This window comes from Mirounga angustirostris, unplaced genomic scaffold, assembly GCF_029215605.1.
Source record: "Mirounga angustirostris isolate CCGP_5_RB_7025 unplaced genomic scaffold, mMirAng1.0.hap1 SCAF_17, whole genome shotgun sequence".
NCBI classification, from domain to species: domain Eukaryota; kingdom Metazoa; phylum Chordata; class Mammalia; order Carnivora; family Phocidae; genus Mirounga; species Mirounga angustirostris.
In genome coordinates, this window is record NW_026991725.1 from 49,182,649 (window position 1) to 49,204,313 (window position 21,665).

At 46.2% G+C, this 21,665-nt stretch overlaps 1 protein-coding gene across 1 annotated transcript in view; it reads left to right on the forward strand.

The window, feature by feature from the left end:
• The window catches only part of GLP2R (glucagon like peptide 2 receptor), a 50,528-nt gene extending 31,255 nt beyond the window's left edge, over positions 1 to 19,273 (forward strand). The window contains exons 10-13 of the mRNA XM_045890279.2: positions 3,315 to 3,403; positions 9,795 to 9,933; positions 17,955 to 17,996; positions 18,919 to 19,273. Coding sequence (XP_045746235.1) covers positions 3,315 to 3,403; positions 9,795 to 9,933; positions 17,955 to 17,996; positions 18,919 to 19,257 — 609 coding nt within the window. The 3' untranslated portion in view covers positions 19,258 to 19,273. The remainder of the gene's footprint in view (positions 1 to 3,314; positions 3,404 to 9,794; positions 9,934 to 17,954; positions 17,997 to 18,918) is intronic.
• The last annotated feature ends 2,392 nt before the right edge of the window (positions 19,274 to 21,665 follow it).

The following is a 21,665-nucleotide window of genomic DNA, read 5'->3' on the forward strand; positions in this document are numbered from 1 at the left end:
AAAAATGAGCAAATGAATGAATAATAGATGGAGAAAGGGCACCCCTCTCCTCTCCTAGGTGTTCCTTACCTACTATGTGATGTGTGCACTTCAGCAGGGTTCTGGGGATGAAGTATTTTAACCCAAAGGAGCAGCTCTAACAGTAGGCATTTTAGTCCACACGGCAGGCCAGATGAGGAGAGGATGGAGGTTGATGGAGAAGTTTAGGGGTAGATGAAGCCACCTTCTGAGCCCCCTACCATATTAGCAATCACCTCTGCCAGCCTATAGACCCAGATCTAAGCACAGGAGCTGGGGTGCCACAGGAGTTTCACCAAGAATGTTATATATGATAATGCATTCCGCACTGTCTAGGACCTGAAAAGGAGCCTTACATGTTTGGGGTCCTAAGGACCCCCATTCTGATGACAGAATCTAAGAGGAGTTGGCTGGGTTCTTGAGAAATGTCCTTATTCAGCCCCCTTTTCCTGCTTGTGCACGAATGAAGAACAGCACCATCCAAATATGCCTGCTGACTCTTGTCCTGCGGGACACCTAGATGGACACAGGCTCATCCAGGCTGGTGTTTCATTCCGTGGCATTGAAGAAGTGCCTCCATATGGCCCATGGGTTGATGCCCATTTTCTCATGCCTGGTCCCTGGAAGACACAAAGAACAGCAAATCCACATGCTCCTCATCACAACTCTTCATTTCCTAGGATACAGTCCCGATTGAAATTAATTTGCTGAAATATGTTCCCTTCCCCGGTTAAACTCACTTTGTGAGAAAAATGCCTGAGTTCAACAAATCGCTAAAGCCAAGGACACAGCGTTTTCTCTTTGTGATGAAAAGCAGATATCCCATTAAAGAAAGAAATTACTTGGTTGCATTTAGTTTGTATTTAAGTGTTCTGTTACTAAATATTCTTTGGCTGGGAAGCTCCATCCCTGTTTGCTGGTGGATTGGATAAATAGTCTCTTGCCCGAAACTGCAGACTGTTAGTTTTGAGCACTAATTGTATAATTATTACTAATTGTATAATTGTACAAATACTAATTGTCACCCAATCACCATCTCTACTGGCTCTTTCCTCATTGCATAGAGGCATTCTTAAGTCTTTTCCATTTTAAAAACAACTGTAATCCCAAACGTCTTCCAGCCCTGCACATAAAAGAGGGGAGACATTATCCCCATTCTGCATTCCTTGTCAGTTACTGCTCTATCATTCTGCTTCCCTTCACAGCCAAGCCTCTTCAATGTAGTCTACACTGGCTGTCTCCCTCTTCACGTCTAGCTCACAAAGCAAAGCATTGCAATCTGGCTTGTGCTCTCACCTGTGAACTGCACCTTTTCTCAGCTCCCTGTTGCTAAATGCAGTCTTAGTTTGCTTAAATCCCATGTAGCATTTACCTCCTTAAATTCTTACGGCCGTGAGCTCCCACTGCCCTGGAGTTAACTGATTAACCAAACCAAATTGAACATACAGTTGACAGCTTTTTTGAGCCAATGAATTGGATGAACCATCTGTTGACTTGATGGTTTCATTCGTTCCTATTGAATCTTCTCTTTGCTCCCACTGCCCTGGCTACTCTTTCTGAATCTCTTGCACTGCCTCCACTTCTGCCACCTTTCCCTTCATTACAAGGTGAGTCTCTTAACCCTTTTTCTCTCCCAGTCTACCTAGCCTTTCTGGACAATCTCGCCTCCTCCAATGCTTGCTCCATGCTCCAGCTGGGACCTCTCTGCTGAGATCCAGACATAAATATCTCACTGCTTTGGGACATCTCTTGCATCCAAAATAACTAGACCTCCCCCTCTTCCCCCTGCACTGCTCTTCCTCCTCTATCCACTCTCAGTGAATGACACTACCGCACATTTGAGTTCTACTGAGAAATTTGGAGTCATCTTTGACCTCACATCCAGCCACTATCGAACGCAATTTGACTCAAACTCCTTAAAAGTTTCAAATCCATCTTGTACTCCCCATCGTTGGTGCACCACACCTACGGCTTCACATCACCTCTCTATCATTCTTGCCTGGGAACTATGAACTGCTCCCAACCAGTCTCCCCTACTCTGGTTTTACCTTCATCCAATTCATACGCGCCCTCCCTCCCGCCCCCCCCCCAACCGCCGCCGCATGGTTGTTAAAATGATCTTTCTGAAGTGCAGAAAAGCAAATCTGATCGGCTAACTCATTTGCCTGACATTCATCACTGGCTCTCCATTGCTTTCAGAAGGAAACCCAAACTCCTCCATGTGACCATGAAAGGCTCTGCAGGAGCTGGTTCTCCCCTCACCTCCACTCTCGTCTTACTCTTCACAAATCTTGTTCTCATTCTCCAAGCCCCAGCCGCATTGAACCACTTGCCCTTCTACCTCTCCAAGAGCCTCATGATGTGTCATGTAGTTGCTGTCAAGGTGTTGGCTGGGGCTGCGACCATCTGATGGCTTGACGGGGGCTGGAGAATCAGCTTCCCAGGTGGCTCATACACATGGCTGGCAAGTGGTGTTGGTTGTTGGTAGGAGGACTCAGTTCCCCCAGATGGGTCTCTCTACAGGTTGTGAGTGTCCTCACAACATGGCTGCTGGCTTTTCCCAGAGAGAGAGAGAGAGAGAACCAGGTCGATGCCATCCTTTTGAGGACCTAACCTCAGAAGTCACATAGCCTCACTCCCACCATGTTCTTTTCATGAGATGCACATAGCTAAGTCTAGCTCACATCCCAGAGGAAGGGGGAAATTAGGCTCTGCTTTTCAAAGGGAACAGTGTTGAAGAATTTGCAGACATATTTAATCATTTCTATCAAGACTGACAATGAAGGGTGGAACTGTCCCAGCCTATGACAGGTGTGGAATACAGTCTAGGGAGAAGAGAATGTGTGCTTTCCAGTAAATTCCATGGCAGCTACAGGACTCAAGTTAGACACCGATAGGGCTGGAGTTCTTTACAGAAGGGAGGCTGTTTAAGTGAAGAACAGGTTATTTTCAGGTAAAGGTATATTCAGTACCAGCTCAGTCACTTACTAACTGTGCAACCTTGGGAATTGTACTTGCCTCTTCCGTGCCTCTGTTTTCTCATTGTACCACAAAATAAAAATAGTGCGGCTTCTTCAGAGCATTAATGTGAGTATTAAATAAAATAATGTGTGGATGTATTGAGGTGGCTTTAGGAAGACTGGGGATGACCACGAGCACGTACTACCTGAACATCTGACTGCCACATTTCCCCTGGCTTATATGGACAAGGATCCGATGGCCAGGCTCAGGGTGACCTTGATTTCATAACCATGTGGAGTCCACCACTTATTTGCCCATATCTGCTTTTTTCCAAGGTCAATTTCTTCATCTTCCTGAAAATTGTCAAGCTTCTCATTTCTAAGCTCAAAGCCCATCAAATGTGCTTCAGAGATTATAAGTACAGGTAAGTGGCCTGAGGTCGGCCTCCAGTGGTCCAAGATTGTTTTGACCCTTCAGGCTATTCTGGTTAATGTTCTGGGAAGAGGGGCATGAGCCACCTCATCAGTATGTCTATCTTCTAAGACAAGAATATCAAGAAGAGAACCTCTGAAAAAGGTGTCTTGGGGTTGTGTGGGGCTTTTGCTACTGGTGAGGGCCTTCTGGCCCCATGGAAATGAAAGGAGTGGTCAAGGTTGCACACATTCCCCGTAGCAGGAAACGTAAAATGCTCCTAAGAATGGGTGGTTGATAGCCTGGTGGTGGGTATTGAGGAGGGCACATTCTGCATGGAGCACTGGGTGTTATGCACAAACAATGAATCATGGAACACTTCATCTAAAACTAATGATGTAATGTATGGGGGTTAACATAAGAATAAAAAAAAAAAGAAGAAAAGAGATAAAGTAAAAAAAAAAAAAAAGAATGGGTGGTTGAGCCACTTGGTTGAGCCAAAAGAGTGGTTCTAAGTGTAAGGATTTTGGCCACAGGCAGAGGTGTGAGTGAGGACGGGTGGAACTCTATTTCTCTCTCACTAACACCAAAATCAGGCCTGACCTAGGTGTGCTGGAAAGGTAGTTTTTCCCTTTATCTAACAAACATTTCATGAACACCTACCATGTGCCTGGCACTGTGTTGGGAACAGAAGAAAGATACTGTGTGGACCCTGTCTATAAGGAGCACACATCCCAACTCCCCAAAACTAGTATATTGGTGTGAACGCATGTCGGAAGGGCTGATGCTGGCCACGGCCGCAGATCCTCTGAGTGACCGTGGGCAAGTCACTCGGCCTCCCTGGGCCGGATTAATGGGTGTGTGAAATGAGAATTGGCACAGGACACCCATCTCTTGCTTTTTAGGAAGACCAAAGGTGTGGGCTCTCAATCTAATCGGATATGGTGAGTGGGTTTGTCCAGGAGATCCCAATGGACAAACACGCATTGTTTAGCACTGACAAATATATGCTATAATTGGCCCAAATATTTTGCAAACACCCCATCCCCAAGGCACTTGGGCTGGCTTGGACAACACAGAGACACGCCGACTTTCTTGGCGCCTCTGGTGGAGACTCTAAGTGACTCAAAGCTTCTTTGGCCCTTGTCCCAAGGCTCAGCCTCTAACTGCTCTCTGAGGGTGGAGGTCCAAAACCATGGTCAGAGCTGCTCTAGTCCTCCCATCGTGGGTCTGTTCAGGGGACACTGGGGCATCTGGGAAACCCAACAGAGGACGGCACTCCCAGGAGACAGAAGCAGGAAGAAGATAAATCCCAAGACACCAGTTTCCATGCAGACCGAGAGCCTGCACCCTGCTATTTTCTGCTCCCAAAGCCCACCATGTACCACTGGGGCTTTCCCCATGCTCTAGACCCACAGCACCCCCTATAGGAGCTTTCCATTCTGGTTGCTTGTAAGCATCACCTGCCAGCCAGCCCAAAAGCATGGACTCCTGAGGCCCTCCACTGGGTATTCAGACTCAGTAGGTGTGGAAATGAGCCCCACCACATGGACTTCTTATAGACTTCCCCCAAGAGATTCTGACACACAGAGTGCAGGACCACTGGGGTCAGCTGCTCTCGTGAAATAACGCATGGAATTTTCTAGTGGGGCTATGGCAGATGTGTTTCTAAGCAGCCTCGGTATCCCCTTCTGCAGGATCTCCTTTGGAGTTATCCAAGAGAGTGGTTTCCAAACTTTTCTGATCATGCATCTTTTTCAGTGAAGAAATTTTGAGCGTGCCCCTCACCATATATGTACATGGTCTGTTGAACTGATACAGCTATTATAAAATACAACAAAGAATAGAAAATTATAAAGGATAGATTAAAAATTAACACATAAAACTTCGATTATCTTTCCTTACTATATTTTCTTCTGATGCCAAATGGACTGTCTTGCATAACCCTGAAGTGTGCATACCCAACTGGGAGCCAGGGATCTAGGGAAGCATAAATCACGATACTGGGGAGAACCTCATGACTGAGCAATGATTCAGGACAGCTGTTTTGGGGGGAGAAGGAATAGCTTATCTGATATATACAACCTGTCTGGAAAGTTCTTTTCCCTTCCCCACCCTTGTTCAAGGATAAAGCTTGAAAAGAGGAACCTGGGTGCATGGCTCACCTTGAGTCTTCCCAGGGTAAAACACCTTACTTGGCGACTTTGCCACCACCTGGGGATGGAGCTGGGGACCTATCAGTGTTCCCGAGTGGCTGAGACTTTGGAGGGCTGACTAATGTCAGCTGAACTCACAAGAGACTGATACATAAACCAGACTATACAATTGTTCATTCTTAGAGGCTGGGAAAGGCGGGGGTGGGGCGAGGTTTCCTTTTGGTGCTTGCACTCCTAGCACACTTGACAACAAATAATCCAGAAACTCAAAGCAGTCACCAGAAGGTTGCTGGTGATCACATCCTCAATGCAGAGTGGTCGCTGCGAAGGATTACTGACCATGAGAAACCACCACGGCCCTGCGGTGCCACCTGCCTGATAAAAGCAGGGTTCATTCCCCAGGGTCTCCACAAATAGGGCTGCTTCTTTGTGATTTTCCCCACCTTTTTGGTTGGCCATCTGCTTTCTGTTTACTTACTCTTTCTCCATGCAGAGCATAGTACAATTGATTAGTTTATGCTCATTAATGAGCCAAAAATGAGGGCCCTCTCAGGACACACCAGGCCATCTTATTTTACTGCCTGGGCTGGTGAATCCTCCAGCACTGATGAATGCATTTGCCCATTTTTCTCTGCGAGCAGTGCTAACACCCTCATTTCTACGTTCTGTCACCCCAGTGGGTCACCCCTCAGCTCACACTGCCCTCTTCCACCTCCCTATCCCCCTCCAAGTCTGTTTTCCTTTGTCGCCCCCTGCTAGGGTGAGAAGGAAGGGGCAATGGGGGCCGGTGCGTTTTGTCCAAACTCTGGTAGAAACAGGCCTGCCTCCATCTCTCCCAGATTTTGAGAACTTTCAGAATGTAGCTCTCAAGATTTGGCCCCCCTCCAGGAGTATATTTTAGGAAAGTTTAAATTAAATATATCTAGGTCTTGCCAAAAAGACAAGTTGCTAGGAGCTGGAGAACCTTCTGTAGTCCTAGGCCTGTCCCTGGGTTTCCCCCATTCCAGCGGAGGAGAGTTACATGGCGCACCTGCCTGGCCCGGAGCGCGAGAGCTGAGCCAGGCCCCTGGAATGCGGACAGATAGAGACCAGTGATGCTCACTGTGGTCAGAGTTGTCTGTTTTTTGTGGGTCCCAGCACCCAGGTGACTATCCCCCTGGAGGACTGGTCTTAATGTTCCATGTGGTGTGTGGGGCAGAGCTCTTGATGAATTTATAAAGGAGAATCATTCCTTAAGCTGCTGAACCCCAGAGCCCTTTCCGAAAAGACTTTCTGGTGGGCAACCAAAAACAAAAGATGTCACAAATGGAAGTAAAATTGATCAAAGTCATTGAGGTTGTAAGCAACCTGAAGGCAAAGACGGCTTCTTTTAAAAACAGTGATGGCGGGGCGCCTGGGTGGCTCAGTCGTTAAGCATCTGCCTTCGGCTCAGGTCATGATCCCAGGGTCCTGGGGTCGAGCCTCGCATCGGGCTCCCTGCTCGGCGGGAAGCCTGCTTCTCTCTCTCCCACTCCCCCTGCTTGTGTTCCCTCTCTCGCTGTATCTCTCTCTGTCAAATAAATAAAATCTTAAAAAAAAAACCAAAACAGTGATGGCTAAATACTATTGATCATTCATCAAGTATTAGATGCCATTATTCTCAGCACTTGCCACCTGTCAGGTAATCTTTAAAACGACACTGTCCACTGTATTATTACCAGTAATAATTTTTTTTATTGTTTCAATGCTTTGTATTATATTATCAGTAGTATAATCCTCATTTTTACAGATGAGAGGTTAACTAATTTGCCCAAAGCCACATGGCGAGTTACTGGTGGCGCTGGGATTTGAACCCAGGGACAGATACTGTCCCTATGCTCTGCTGCCTTTGACCACACACCTCCTCTCCCACTGCGCTGGTTCATGCTCCATAAATATTTGTTGGATCGCTGAATGACTGCAATAAACCAAACAATTTAAATAAACAAATGATTATAGCTGAAAAATAAGTATAAATACAGTTCATAAGAGTAAACGGCCATAGATATTTATGTATTTTCCATCTGAACCGGGACACACATGGTGTTTTGTCTAAGGAGAAGTTAGAATGACTTCAGGAATGGGGAACCCCTTCACATCCAACAAGGGAGCTGGCAGTTATGAAAACGGCCCAAAGCTTCATAAAAAGATGGTCATTCTTTAGATTATTTTTTTTTAATTTTTTTATTCTAAGATGGTCATTCTTTAAAAAAAAAATCATCTCATACTAAATGTGGGATTCTGGCACATGAAAAGGACAATAAGTGGGAAAACTGGTGAAATCGAGTATAGTTATTTGTCACATGCCAATATTGGCTTCTTAGTCTTGACAAGTGTACCATGATTTAACATTAGGGGAAGATTTAACATTAGGGGAAACTGAGGGAAGCATAGGCAGGAACTCTCTGTGCTCTCTTGGCTACTTTTCTGCAGATCTAAAATTATCCCAACATAAAGAGTTTATTCAAAACACATAATGTCATAGCATGGCCCCAAGAATAAGTTGATGGTAAGATGTGGATCTGCATCTAAGTATGTAAGTATGTGTCACTGAAACCCAGATAACCCAGAGCAATCGTCGCAAACTCAGGCACTCGCAGGGGCCAAGCAAGGAACGCAAGGTGAGGTTTCTTTCATTTCCTTGATAACAGTACGCTTGAATGGCTCTCACGGATGCAGGATCCATACTAAACACTTTATCTTGCGTACAGTTAAGCCTTCCCGAGGACATCATCCATGAGCTGCTGATGTTCCTACATCTTTAATTCCATGGGGTTCGGCGGTGAGGAGAGATCTCTCCAAGTCTGGCCCTTTAAGACAAGTGACTTGGGCTAAAAAGTCATTAGGGATTAAACTCTTTTTTTTCCCAATGTGTATATACAAGACAGTAGCTTTGTTTGTGCCCTAGATATGAGTCACTTTTGCTAATGTAGGTAGTTTTAAATTAAGAAGCGCCTCAATAGTAAAACAGCAGTCATTCCCAACTGTGGCTGCTTCTCAGAATCCCATGGGGAATTCCTTAAAAATTCACATTCCCAAGACCCAGTAGCCAGAGGTTTTGACTCAGGAGGTTGACACTGGGGCTGAGGAAGCTAGCTAGCTAGCTGTATCTATTTATTATCTTTCTGTCTTCTATTATCTATCTATCCGTCTACCTATCCATCCATCCATCTATCCATCTCTCTATCTATCTATCTATCTATCTATCTATCATCTATCTGTCCATCGATCTATCCATCTATCTACCCATCCGTCCAACTATCCATATCTCCATCCATCCATCTCTCCATCTATCTCTCCATCCATCTATCATCTATCCATCTCTCTATCTATCTCTCCATTTATCCATTCATCTATCTATCTATCTATCATCTATCTATCTATCTATCTATCTATCATCTATCCATCTTTTAAAGTTCCTTAAGGAATTCTAATGGTAAACCATGTTTGGGAACCAAACATGTGATATGGAATGCTTGGGTCCCAGCTGTGCACTTTGCACGTGGGTGGTACAAAGGAATGTTTGTCCTTTTTATGTAGAGTGTATACAACAGCAAGCTTCCACACAGCACTTTTTATGAGGAGGATCAGTTTCTCATTTCCTGCAGCCCTTGCTGTCTTGGGGCTGAGGGGCGGCATGGGGGCTGACGGTCAAGCTCTGCATGGAGTGTGCAGGGTGTGAGTGTAAAGTCGCAAGCCTCACTTCCAGGGCTGGATTTGTCACTTAGTGGCTGTGTGACCCCAGACACGTCATTTGCTTTCCCTTCTCAGGTTCAGTAAAGCACTGACATTGGAAGTCCTGAATAGAGAAAGAAGTAGAGGCACCTGCCAGCCAGGTACTAGGAGATCTGTCAAACTCGGTAAGGGTGTAGTGTCCCAGGGTGACAGCCATGCACATGGAAATCTATCCATCAGTCAAAACATTAAGATCTAGAGGCATTTCATAATCTATATAGGAGAATTCATCAATTCATCCACCCATCCATTCATTCATTCATTAACTCAATTTGTGTTGTCCAAGCGTCTGCCATGAGTCAGGTGTAAGGGTGCATCAGTAAACAAGACCACACTGGCCATTAAGGCATTCAATGTGTTGCCAAGGAGACAAACTGGAAGATCAACTATTTATCAGGATGATAAGAGCTACAATAAAGTCATGCACAGAAGAGCAGTAAACATTGCCTATTCCCAAAGCGACCTTCATGACAATTTTTTGGTTGTCATTTGCAGATTGGCAAAGTCAACACTGGTCCTCATTCCTCTGTTGGGTGTTCATGAGATTCTCTTCTCTTTCATCACTGATGATCAAGTGGAAGGATTTTCAAAACTCATACGACTCTTTATTCAGTTGACTCTGGGCTCCTTCCATGTAAGTAGGCATCCGAACCAGGATTCCTTTGCTTTGGAGAAAACCAAACGCCCTTGACCCAGACAGGCTGAGATTTGAGAAAGCCCACAGATGGAAACGAAGTTGTAGTGTCAACAGGCTCTACAGCTTTAGGGTCTTTGGCATGAGAAGGGTGTGTAGACCAAAAATGGTGCCTTGATCCTGCCAGCATGACTCAGTGACTAAGAAGGGGAAAGTGGTCTGTTTCCTGAGCTATAATAGTTGGTGTGACTCACAATCATATTAACTGTGAGCGTCAACGTGAAGACTTTTATTATGGGCCTATTTTTGCTGGGTTCTCTGCAAGGCATTGTGCACAATGAACATTGTCTATGCTTCAGGTGACATACTCAGAACACAATACAACTTGGTAAGAACCAGTAAGTCGAGACCAGGAGGCTCCTGAAGCTTGATAGTTGTGTCAAGATGTGTTGGAGAGAGCTGTGCTTCCTTCACCGTAATATTTTGGTTATCCATTCCTTAAATTGTTACCCGTTACTTAGTAGCTTACAACGACAATAATTTGTATTATTTCTCATTATTCTGGGGGCCAGAAATCCAGGTGGGCATAGTAAGGATGGCTCACCTCTGCTCCACGCGATGCCTGCTGGAGCTGGAACTTCCAAGATGCTTCACCACTCTTATGTCTGGTGCGTGAGCTGGGAAGGCTCACGTGGCTGGGGCTAGCTGGAGTGGCTTCATTTGGATCAAATTTCTGGGGCTTCATTTCTCACTGCCAGCTACATCCCTTAGCTCCATACAGTCTTAGGGACTCTCCCTTGCTGTAGGTTCTTTCTCTGTCTAGCAGGGAAGCTGAACTTCCTACATGGCTGTTCAGAGCTCCCAAGAGCACAAAAGCAGGAGCTTCCAGGCCTTCTAAATGCCTAGGTCTGAAATTCACACAATGATACTTCTGCTGCATTCTAAAATTTAAAGCAAATCCCAGGGGTGCCTGGGTGGCTCAGTCAGTTAAGCATCCGACTCTTGATTTCAGCTCAGGTCATGATCTCAAGGTTGTGAGATTGAGCCCCAGGTTGGGCTGCATGCTGATTGTGGAGCCTGCTTGAGATTCTCTCTCCCTCTCTCTGCCCCCGCCACTTGGTGCACTTTCCACCCCCCCCCCACACACACACAAAAAAAACTAAAGCAAATCCCAGACCCAGCCTGGACTGAAAGGGAGGAGACCACAAAAACCTCTCCCTGAAAAGCATGGCTCAGTAGCAAAGGCCATGAATGCAAGAGACCATCACAAACAGCGCCAGCAGCAGAGTCCCCATACAGTGGTAACCTTGGGACTAATAATCTTAAAATGCTAGTATAAGGCAGGATTTATGGAATGGAGGAGAGAGGTGCTTGGCAAATCTCCTCCCCAGAAAGCAACAATAAAATTGCACAAAATTGACAACAGCAACCCCTTGAGGGCCCTGGAAACCAGCCAAAGGCATACAAAATGTTGAAAAGAGTTTATTCAAGAAAAATTATTAAATCTAAGTAAGAACAGTGGGGTCTGTTGGCTTAGCCTGAAGTGCACTTGTCTTCCAACCTCTTCTCCATCAGTGAGGAAATTCTAGTGAGAACTAGCAGCTTCACTGCAGAAAGGGGTTGACTTGATGTTGATCAGTCAAAGAGCAGGAAAAGCCCACACCCTGGCCATTGTCAAATACAGTAGTGATCTCGGTAGCAAAGGATAGAGAAATGAAAATGTCACCGCCTGAGACGGTGATCCTAGCTGGGATGAGAAACAGCCTGGCAAGCTAGCCAGAAATTTAACAGGAGGATTTGAGGAATGAGACACCCATCATGGGCCTCGATCAGCTCCTACATATCTCTCTGGTGGGCTGGAGGCTTGTGTACACGTACAAGGTTGCATATACTCTCAGGAGATACCAGAGAGAATATCCACATTGTCGATGGCTGAACACAAGTTCCTGCACACACACCCAGAAGACAAGGGAGGTGGAAAGTAAAAGCCACAGAAGACTTATAAACTGTCTAAACTTGGAATGGGTCCCCCAAGCCACACACAGATCCATTGTCAGAGAGTGTGGAAGCCTTACTGGTTTAAGGTGGTTGAGCACAACTTCTGACCAATCATTGACTAATTGTTAAGCTGTTATAAACAGGGGCAGGAAGTCAGACTTAACCACAAAACCAAAAATTTTTGAAATGAGCACAGACATCAGTGGCTGTGACTACAGGGAAGAAAAATTTCACAGAACTAGTGGCCCAGGAAAATTACTAAACAAACAAACACCAGCAACCACCCAGGGAGTGGGGAGTAGGGGATCAGATTCTATAAAACTTCCAGTTTTGAACAAAAAAAAAAAATTTATGAGGCATGCAGAGAAAGTGTGACCGATACTCAGGAAAAAGAAAAACAGTCAATAGAACTCTCTGAGAGGTCTCTTAGCAGACAAAGAATTTCAAAGAAGCTATTATAAATATGTTCAGGAGTGCCTGGCTGGCTCAGTTGATGGAGCATGCGACTCTCAATCTCAGGGTTTGAAATAGAGCCCCATGTTGGGTGTAGATATTTCTTAAAAATAAAATCCTTAAAAAATATGTTCAAATGGTTGAAAGAAATCATGTTTAAGGAATTAAAGAGAAGTATGATGACAAAGATTCATCGATTAGGAAATCTTAATACAGAGAGAAATTACAAAATAAGGACAATCTGGAAAAATTCTGGAGTTGAAAAGTACAATAATGGAAATGAAGATTTCACTTGAGATGCTTGATATCAGAATCAGGTGACAGAAAAAAAGTCAAAGCACTTGAAGATAGGTTGGTTGAAATGATCCAATTTGAGAAACAGGAAAAAAAAGGTGAAGAAAATAAAAGAGTTTCAGAGACCTGCAGAACACCATTGAGCATACTAGCTTACACATGGGAGTCCCAGAAGGACGAGAGAGAGAAAAAGGGGCAGAAAAGTCATTTGGAGAAATAATGGCTGTGAACTTCCCAAAGGTGATGAAAAACATTGATCTGTGAATCCAGAAAGCTTAATGAATCCCAAAGAAGATAAAACAAGGAGATCCCGACCTAGAAATGTTACAAACTGTTGAAAGACAAACACAAAGAGAAAACTCTTGAAAGTAACAAGAGAAAAATGACTCATTACACACAGGGACCAACAATACAAAGTGACACCTGACTATAATCAGAAACAGTAGAGGTCCCAAAGCAGTGATATGATGTAATCAAAATATTGAAAGAAAAACAATTCAACCAAGGATTGAAACTATGTTTCAAGATGAAGGTAAAATTAAAAAAAAAAATACTCGGATAAACAAAGACTGAATTTGTTGATAGCAAACCCTCCTTAGGAGAAATATCAAAAGAAGTCCTTCAGGCTTGAAGATGTCACCAGTCAGTAGCTCAAATCCACAGGAAGAAATTAAATGCGCTAGAAAATATAAACACAACAGTGAATACAAAAGACTATAAATATATGTGTTTTCTCTTCTTCTAACTGTTTTTAAAGACATTAGATTGTATAAAATAATTATTACAAATTGTATTCTTGTCATAAACTATATTATAAAGATCATTAGATCTTTAGAGGAAGGAGGAAATGAAGCTATAGTGAAGGAAGTTTTCTATATTTTGCCAGAATTATGCTAGTATTAATATGATATGTTAAGATACATGCTATTATCTCTGGAAAACACACAAACTAAATAACTAACTAAAAAAAAAAAAATACCAGAAGAGGAATTAAAATGGAACACTAGAAAACATCTGTTTACCCCCAAACGCTTTTGATTTCATAGAACCCTCACATTGTCACCATAAGGGAGAAATTATCCTACCGCTGTAGCGACAGAGGACTCGGGAGAACTTGCATATGCCAATAGCCATCAGAGATGAGGTTTCTTTGTAGAGGTTAAGCCCCTGCAGGGAAGCACTCCATCATGATGCTCTGTGAGGATCCCAACCAGGAGACGCCACGTTCCCTGTATCAGAGTCTTAAAGCTACTGTCACTGGGCAGAGTCAGGTGCTGAGATTGTAGGGACAAAGTGGAGAGAATGTTCCTGCCCACTGCATTCTCCCCAAAGGCCAGAGACAGAGCCTGGGTCACGTGGTCTGGGCAACTTTGGTTCCTTTTTCCTTCTGTTGGAACTGAATTGTGTGTGGCTCTGAGCTGAGACACAGGACCCATTGGTAGCCTTTCTTTTTTTTTCCCATTATGAAACCGTATTAATGTATTTCAGTCTTTGGGGGAGTATTTCAATGGTGAAGCTTTAATAATTTGGGTTTCCTATGTTGTTTGGTGTTCATCTTCTTTAAAAGGTAATCCCAAATTAAAAATGTCAAGAACGAAACAAGAACTCATACCTATTATGTCAGCAGTATTTAATGGCCTTTCTTCCTCTGAGGGCTTGATTGGTCGTGTGAGCCCTTGGTCAACTGATCTCACACACCCAAGGCCCTCTGAGGACCAGATGCTCAAGGGGAGCTATGGGGACAAATTTTGAGGAAGAATCAGCCTATCAGGGCGCCTGCATGGCTCAGTCAGTGAAGTATCTGCCCTCGGCTCAGGTCATAATCCCAGGGTCCTGGGATTGAGCCCCACATTGGGCTCCCTGCTTCTTCCTCTCCCTCTGCCTCCTCCCCCTGCCCATGCTCATGCTCATGCTCTGTCTCTCTCTCAAATAAATAAATAAAATCTTAAAAAAAAAAAAAAAAGGAATCAGCCTATCAGACTCCTCTGGCAAGGGAGCTTATTTCAGTCCTTCCATTGATTGCTATGTGACAAATTACCCCAAAACTTCATGGCTTAAAGCAGGAACCGTGTTGTTATCTTTAATGATTCTATAAGCTGGGCCACCTGGGCTCAGCAGAGCAATACTTTTGATACATGCAATTTTTGAATGGGGCTGCAAACATCTGAAAGCTCAGATGGGAACATATTTGGGAACATCCCATCTTTGGGAACATCCCAAATGATTCACTCACATGGCTGGACATTGACACAAACTGTTGGCTGGGGCTCAGCTGAGGCTCTCAATCACAGAGTCTCGGTTCTCCTGTACATGGCCTCTCCATCTACCTTGGGCATCTCATAGCCTGGAAGCTGGACTCTCAGAACATTCCCCGAATGTTCTAAGAGGGAGAAGGTAGAAACTTCCAGTGCTGTTAAGGCATAGGCTCGGAAGTCCCAGAATGTCACTTCCACCATGTTATCCTGGTAGGAGGAAGTCACAAGGCCATCCCAGATTCAAGGGGAGGGAAAACAAGGTCCTCGGTTTCATGTGAGGAGTAGCATATGCCTACAGGGAGGGGAGAGATCCTTGGGGTAATTTCTGGAGACTCACCACCATGCTGGATCCTTTGGTCCTGCAGCTGGAGCTCTGCCCACCACCATGCCCCACTGAGAAACATGAGGACCCACGATTTGCTCTGCAGACTGAGCCAGGAAACACACTGACAGAGCCTGTGCATGGACAGAAGCCTCCCACCTTCTGAGTACCCCTGCCCTGCTCCCCTTCATCCCACCAGGCAGAGGTGAGAGTAGGCATGGGCGGATGTGTGGGAGCACATCCGGTGAGTCATATCTTAGTGCATCAGCAGGAATTGGCATGGACCCAATAGCTGCCTCTCCTTGATGCTTGGAGGCTCCTTCACTCTTCCAAGTGTTTATTTCTTAAAGAATTTCACCATCAAGGGATCTTTGGAGAGATTGCCAAGCGGTGGTGACATAGGAAGTGAGAGCCGTCTGTTCTGCGGGACCACTCCCTTCACACTCACTTTATCTAGAATCAGAGTTAACTGGACTCCAGGAGCCTCCTAAAACAGTGAATCAAGAACCCAAAGAGGTGAAAGACATGTTTGTGATGTGGAATCATATTTTCGCCAGCTCATTTGTGAGGATTCTGACACGTGAAAGGTACCCCTTCTAATATATGCCCAGAGGCAAATATAACCCACCCTGCCAACTGTACATGGCTGCTGGGAACCTCCACTGAGACATGTGACAGTGATAAACTGGTACCACCATGCCCCTGTTTAGGAGCTATCGCCATGGAATAAAAGGTGCATAAGAGAAAGAAAATCCCTCATTGGTGGGCAGAATCCAAACATGTGACTGATGCTGGGATAGCCAGCTTGCAAGATCTCCAGCTTCCATTAGGAAGAGCATAAGAATTTCCCCCCAGGACAACATGTTATAACTCCTTTACAATTTCAGCTCCTTTTCCAGTACCAGGCCGCCCTTACTAGCCACAGGGGGCAAGAGAAACATGATCAAGAGAGATGGGAGAGAGCCTGCACTGTGACCTTCACTCTTCAGTTGGAAATGTGTCCTTTCCTTGTGAGTCCTGGCATTTTACAGGGTTCTTTCCATAGACACTCAAGTACTTGGTTCCTGCACGTGTATGGAGCTCCAGTACCTTAGACACATAGCCCAGGGGCCACAGATGCTCACGTCACGGGGGAAGCTGTGGTATGCAAGTTAGCGCAGCTGGGTATCACATCAGGAAGCAGATGAGTCAGGAAACGCTGGAAGACAAACACTGGCTAGAGCAGCTTTGATTCCAGACTCCTGGCAGTGAAGCATTGCAGAGATTTGAGGGAGGAATGGTCCAGAAGACAGAAAGCGTGAAAGGACCTCAGTAAGTAGTGAGTTGTGCTAGTTAGTCTCCAATATGGCCCCCAAGGATCTTCGCCTTCTGGTATTCACAGCCCCGTGGAGTGCCCTCTGACATGGAGTAGGGTGGACCTGCGTGACCGTTGAGGTATTGTGGACATGAAGCTGTGGCTTTTGAGGCCAGGTCATCAAGGTTGTAGCTTCCTCCTGGCTCCCTTGGATCACCCACTCTGGGGGAAGCCAGCTGCCATGTCATAAGGACACTCACGCAGCTCTGTGGGGGAGACTGATGCCTCCTACCACCAACCAGCAACAACGTGGCAGGCATGTAAGCCATCTTGGAAGCAAGTCAAGCCTTCAGAACACTGACAACATCTTGTCCGCAACCTGAAGGATGACCCAGAGCCAAAATACCCAGCTAAGCCACAGTTGGATTCTTGGCCCGTAGAAAGTGTGTGAGATGGTAAATCTTGACTGTTTTGATCCACTGAGTTATACAGCAATGGGTAGCTAGTACATTAGCTTGAGATGCTGGAGGAAGCCAGAAGGCCAATGGGGCTGGAATAGAGTAGCTGAGGGCAAGCAGGGCACAGGATGAAGTCAGCGAGGCAGACACAGAGCCCAGGTCACCTTAGTGCCTTCTGTGGTTGGGGGATTTTTATTTTAATCTACGTGTGATGAGAAACCACAGGCAGGAAATGATCTACTCAAAAGAAATGCTCTGACAGGAGAAGGGGTTATTTATTATCTCGCATAAATGAAAATTTCAGGATCAGGTGTAGCTGGATCCAGGTACCCAAACAAGATCGGGCATCCGTCTCTTACCATTTCTAGGCTTACTTTGACTGTAAAGTTGGCAAACACAGGGACGAGAGTGCAACCCTTCCTCTGTTCCCAGGGAAAAGAACTCACATTGGCCCTGCTTGGGTCCCGTGCCCATTTGGGCTGATTATGGTGGTGATGGCCATCCTAGAACATGGGGACTATGATTGACAGCCTTGCCAGAAGCCCAGGGAGTAGGGCAGGGTCAGTTCCCAAAAGGAAATGATGCAATTCAGGCAAAAATTTAGCCATTGCTCACTATAGACAAGTAGAAATGGGATAGTGGTCTTGTACAGTATTTGGATAATTGAATGAAGAACATAGGGTCTTTGGGATTTAATCATCATTAACCTACAAGCATCTAAGCAAACACCTGGGCTGATACGGGTAGTGGGGGTCAAAGTCAGAAGAGATCCCAGTGAAACCCAAGTTAATGTAACCAGTACGACAAACTCTAGTTAGGGCTAGCAATGTAGTTGCCTACCTCTTTGGGGGCTACTAAGACGAGGCGGGCCTTTGCACTTTCCAGGCCACTCCCAGACACATCTTGTCCTGAGTCAAACCTCACGGTACCTCCTCCTCTCTTTGCAGGGATTACTCATGGCCTTGCAGTATTGCTTTGCCAATGGAGAGGTACGTCTCCGAAGCTGCCATCCAGGTCCCGGTGAGGCTGGGGCTGGCATCCTGCTGCGCCCAGAGGTTTCTGGTTATGTGATGGGGGAATGTGTAGTGACTGGGGCAAATATGCACTGTGAGCACCCAGTAGGGAGAGCAAGAGGCAGCCCAGACAGCCGGGAGAAGGTGTCGGGATGCATGAAAGAGGCTCAGAACCCAACCCTGGCCCTGCTGGGGACACCCAGAGAACATTAAGCGTGACAGGGGGAACCCGCTTGAACTTTGGATTCTGGCCGTGCCTCACCCACTTAGCAGGTCTGAGACTGTTGGGTTACTGTAGCTCTTTGGGCCTCAGTCTTCTTATCTGTAAAATGGGAATAATAGCTGTCCCTGCTGTATAGTGTGGCCCTGGGCTTGCTGGGCTCCTGGAAAGGGCCCAGTCCTTGCTAACTATGGTGACTTTTATTATTATTATTATTATTATTATTATTATTATTATTACCAGTTCTCTGCTCCGCTGGAAAGAGGCTTGAAAGGGGGAGGGCAGGTGGCTTCCTCCTGGCTTTAGGAGTTGGTGACATTTCCAGCCCCCTTTCACCCACCAGAATGCAGGCTTCTGGACAGCAAAACCCTCTTCCTTCCTGCTCACTCCTGCTGCCCGTCTTCCCGCGGGGGGTGCCATGTCCACCAGGCAGGTGTCCTATGCCCCCTCCACACAGTCCTTTCCGGAACATGGTATCTCTAAGTTTTGTCTCCTTGCCCCACTATCCTGCTCCGTGGCCACACATGTAGGCTTGTTCGCTTCTCTCTGCTCATCTCCCCCAGTTAGAAGGTACGTTTCCCCACGGTGGCACACTTGCCGAGAGGACACACACACACACACACACACACACGGTGACCTGACTCCAGCACAGTAACCCCCCCTCTTCTTCCTCCGCAGGTGAAGGCGGAGCTGCGGAAGCACTGGGTCCGCTTCCTGCTTGCCCGCCACTCGGGCTGCAGGGCCTGGGTCCTGGAGAAGAACTTCCGATTCCTGGGGAAATGTCCCAAGAAGCTGTCCCAGGCAGACGGCACGGGGACGCTGCAGAAGCTGCAGCCCTCATCCGGCGGCAATGGGCAGCTCCTGCACTTGTCCGTGCACGGCCTCGGGGGGCAGGGCGCCCGGCCCCCGCGGGGACACGCAGCCTGGCCCCAGGGCAGCAGCGTGTCCGAGAGCAGCGAGGGGGACTTCACCCTGACCCACACCATGGAGGAGATTCTCGAAGAGAGCGAGATCTAGGCTGCAGGCCCACCGCCCAGGCTCTGCTCCCCGGGGATCGCGCAGTCACCCGTCTCCCCACGCGCGGCGCGCACTTTGGCATGAAGTTCATGTCCAGGTCTCTCATGCTCCAGACCCGGCATGGAGGGTGCTCTGGAGGCTGAGCAGGGCCCGGGGGATTAGGGTCAGGCTCAGTGACTGAAACAATACAGCAGGGGGCCCGAAGGAAAACCCCAGAAGGAACATTCCAGGGAAACACGGGTTAACGCCCAGGAGTGTGGCTTTTAGAGTGTGCAAAATGCATGTGTAGGTGGGTGGGTACGTGCCAGGGGCTAGATACTGCCTTATGTTAGCGGGAGGGCCTACAGTAGGGTACTCATCAAGTCCGGTTGCCAGGTTTAGCAGTTAAAAGTCATAATGCTCAATTCGATTTGCATTGCAGATACATGAATAACCTTATTGTGTAAGTACTTCCCGTGGGGTATACATTATCCGTAATTCAAATTAAGTTGCAGGTCTGGAATTTCACCTGGCAACTCCATTGTCAAGGACACTCCGCTGCAGGGCGGGGACTAGGGTGAGGCAGGTGAGGAACTCAGCTTGGGTACAAGATTTAAGACAGCACTGAAAAAAAAAACCCATTGTCGAGATAAGTAATATTTTAACACGACATTTTAAAAACTAAAATCCACAAGCTACAGTGGATGGGCCATTTCTAAAGACAACTTTTTATTATAACAGGGCCAGGATGAGGGTAAGACAAGCGAGGCCAGCTCATGCAAATGCAGAGTCTGATCCTGATTTTATTGAAAATGTTGGTATTGCGCCCGTCGTGGACTTTTGGGCATGAATTTCTATTTTTCTTTTCTTTTTTTTAATTAATTTTATTTTATTATGTTAGTCACCGTGCATTACATCATTAGTTTTTGATGTAGTGTTCCATGATTCATCGTTTGCGTATAACACCCAGTGCTCCATGCAATACGTGCCCTCTTTAATACCCATCACCAGGCTAACCCATCCGCCCACCCCCCCCAAAACCTTCAGTTTGTTTCCCGGAGTCCGTAGTCTCTCATAGTTCGTCTCCCCCCTCCGATTTCCCCCCCTTCATTTTTCTCATCCTACTATCTTCTTCTTCTTCTTCTTCTTCTTCTTCTTCTTCTTCTTCTTCTTCTTCTTCTTCTTCTTCTTCTTCTTCTTCTTCTTCTTCTTCTTCTTCTTCTTCTTCTTCTTCTTCTTCTTCTTCTTCTTCTTCTTCTTCTTCTTCTTCTTCTTCTTCTTCTTCTTCTTCTTCTTCTTCTTCTTCTTCTTCTTCTTCTTCTTCTTCCCTTCTTCTTCTTCTTCTTCTTCTTCTTCTTCCTTCTTCTTCTTCCTTCTTCTTCTTCTTCTTCTTCTTCTTCTTCTTCTTCTTTCTTCTTCTTCTTCTTTAAACATAAAATATATTATTTGTTTCAGAGGTACAGGTCTGTGATTCATCAGTCTTAACGCAATTCACAGTGCTATGAATTTCTATTTTTCAACGATTGCCCCAAAATATTATTTATCTTGGTTGATTGCACATTTTGGCCCTCTCCCCACCCCGAGTCCCAGCTCTGCTTTCCAAAAGGAGAAACCGAAGCAGAGGCATTAGGCAAGTGCATAACAAAGCAAAGGTTTATTTTTGGGTGTCCAGATTATCTGTCGTTCAATCATTAAAGTACACGTCCTTCTAATTTCTCCTTGATCTCAGTGTCCCTGCCTTTCCTGGTCAGGTCCGTTAGCTCCTAGAGAGCTGGGGCATGCTTTGTTCCCAGTCTGCACCCAGCATAGCGGGTTCAGAGTCGGTACCCAGCACAGACCCGTCGATGACACAGGACAGAGATGTCTTTGGGAGCATCGGATGCTGTCCAGGGTCCGTTATGCAGGACCCAGCCCCGAATAGGAGACGGAAATTTTTTTCCCCCAAAGCATCTGTAAATATATCCTCCCCTCTTGTCACTCCATAAATGGGGTGGCACGCGCACACACACACACACACACACACACACGCACACGCACCCCGCTTGCTCTTGTCTTGCTAAAGATTAAAGTAAAAAGTTTAATGAATTTGGTTTGTATTGGGTCAATTCTTTGACACGTGTTTTGTACAGGTGCTAAGGGTCTCTCGTGCCCTGGAGAATCTGGTGTGCTATTCCCGGAGAGGATTGGAAGAAAAGGCACTCAGCCTCCTCGGGGACCGAGGGGAGTGGGCAGAGGGGAAGGGGCAGAGGTCAGAGGTCAGGGGTCAAAAGGGCGGGAGGCAAGTGTCTCCCCTCATCTCAACCACCCTCTAGATCATTCGCTCCGCTTGTTGCTTTGAAGATCTGGCCTAGTAGGTCTCAATCCTGGCATGACAATCACCTGAGGAACTTTCTAGAAACACTGATGGCTTGGCCTGAGTCAGAGATTCT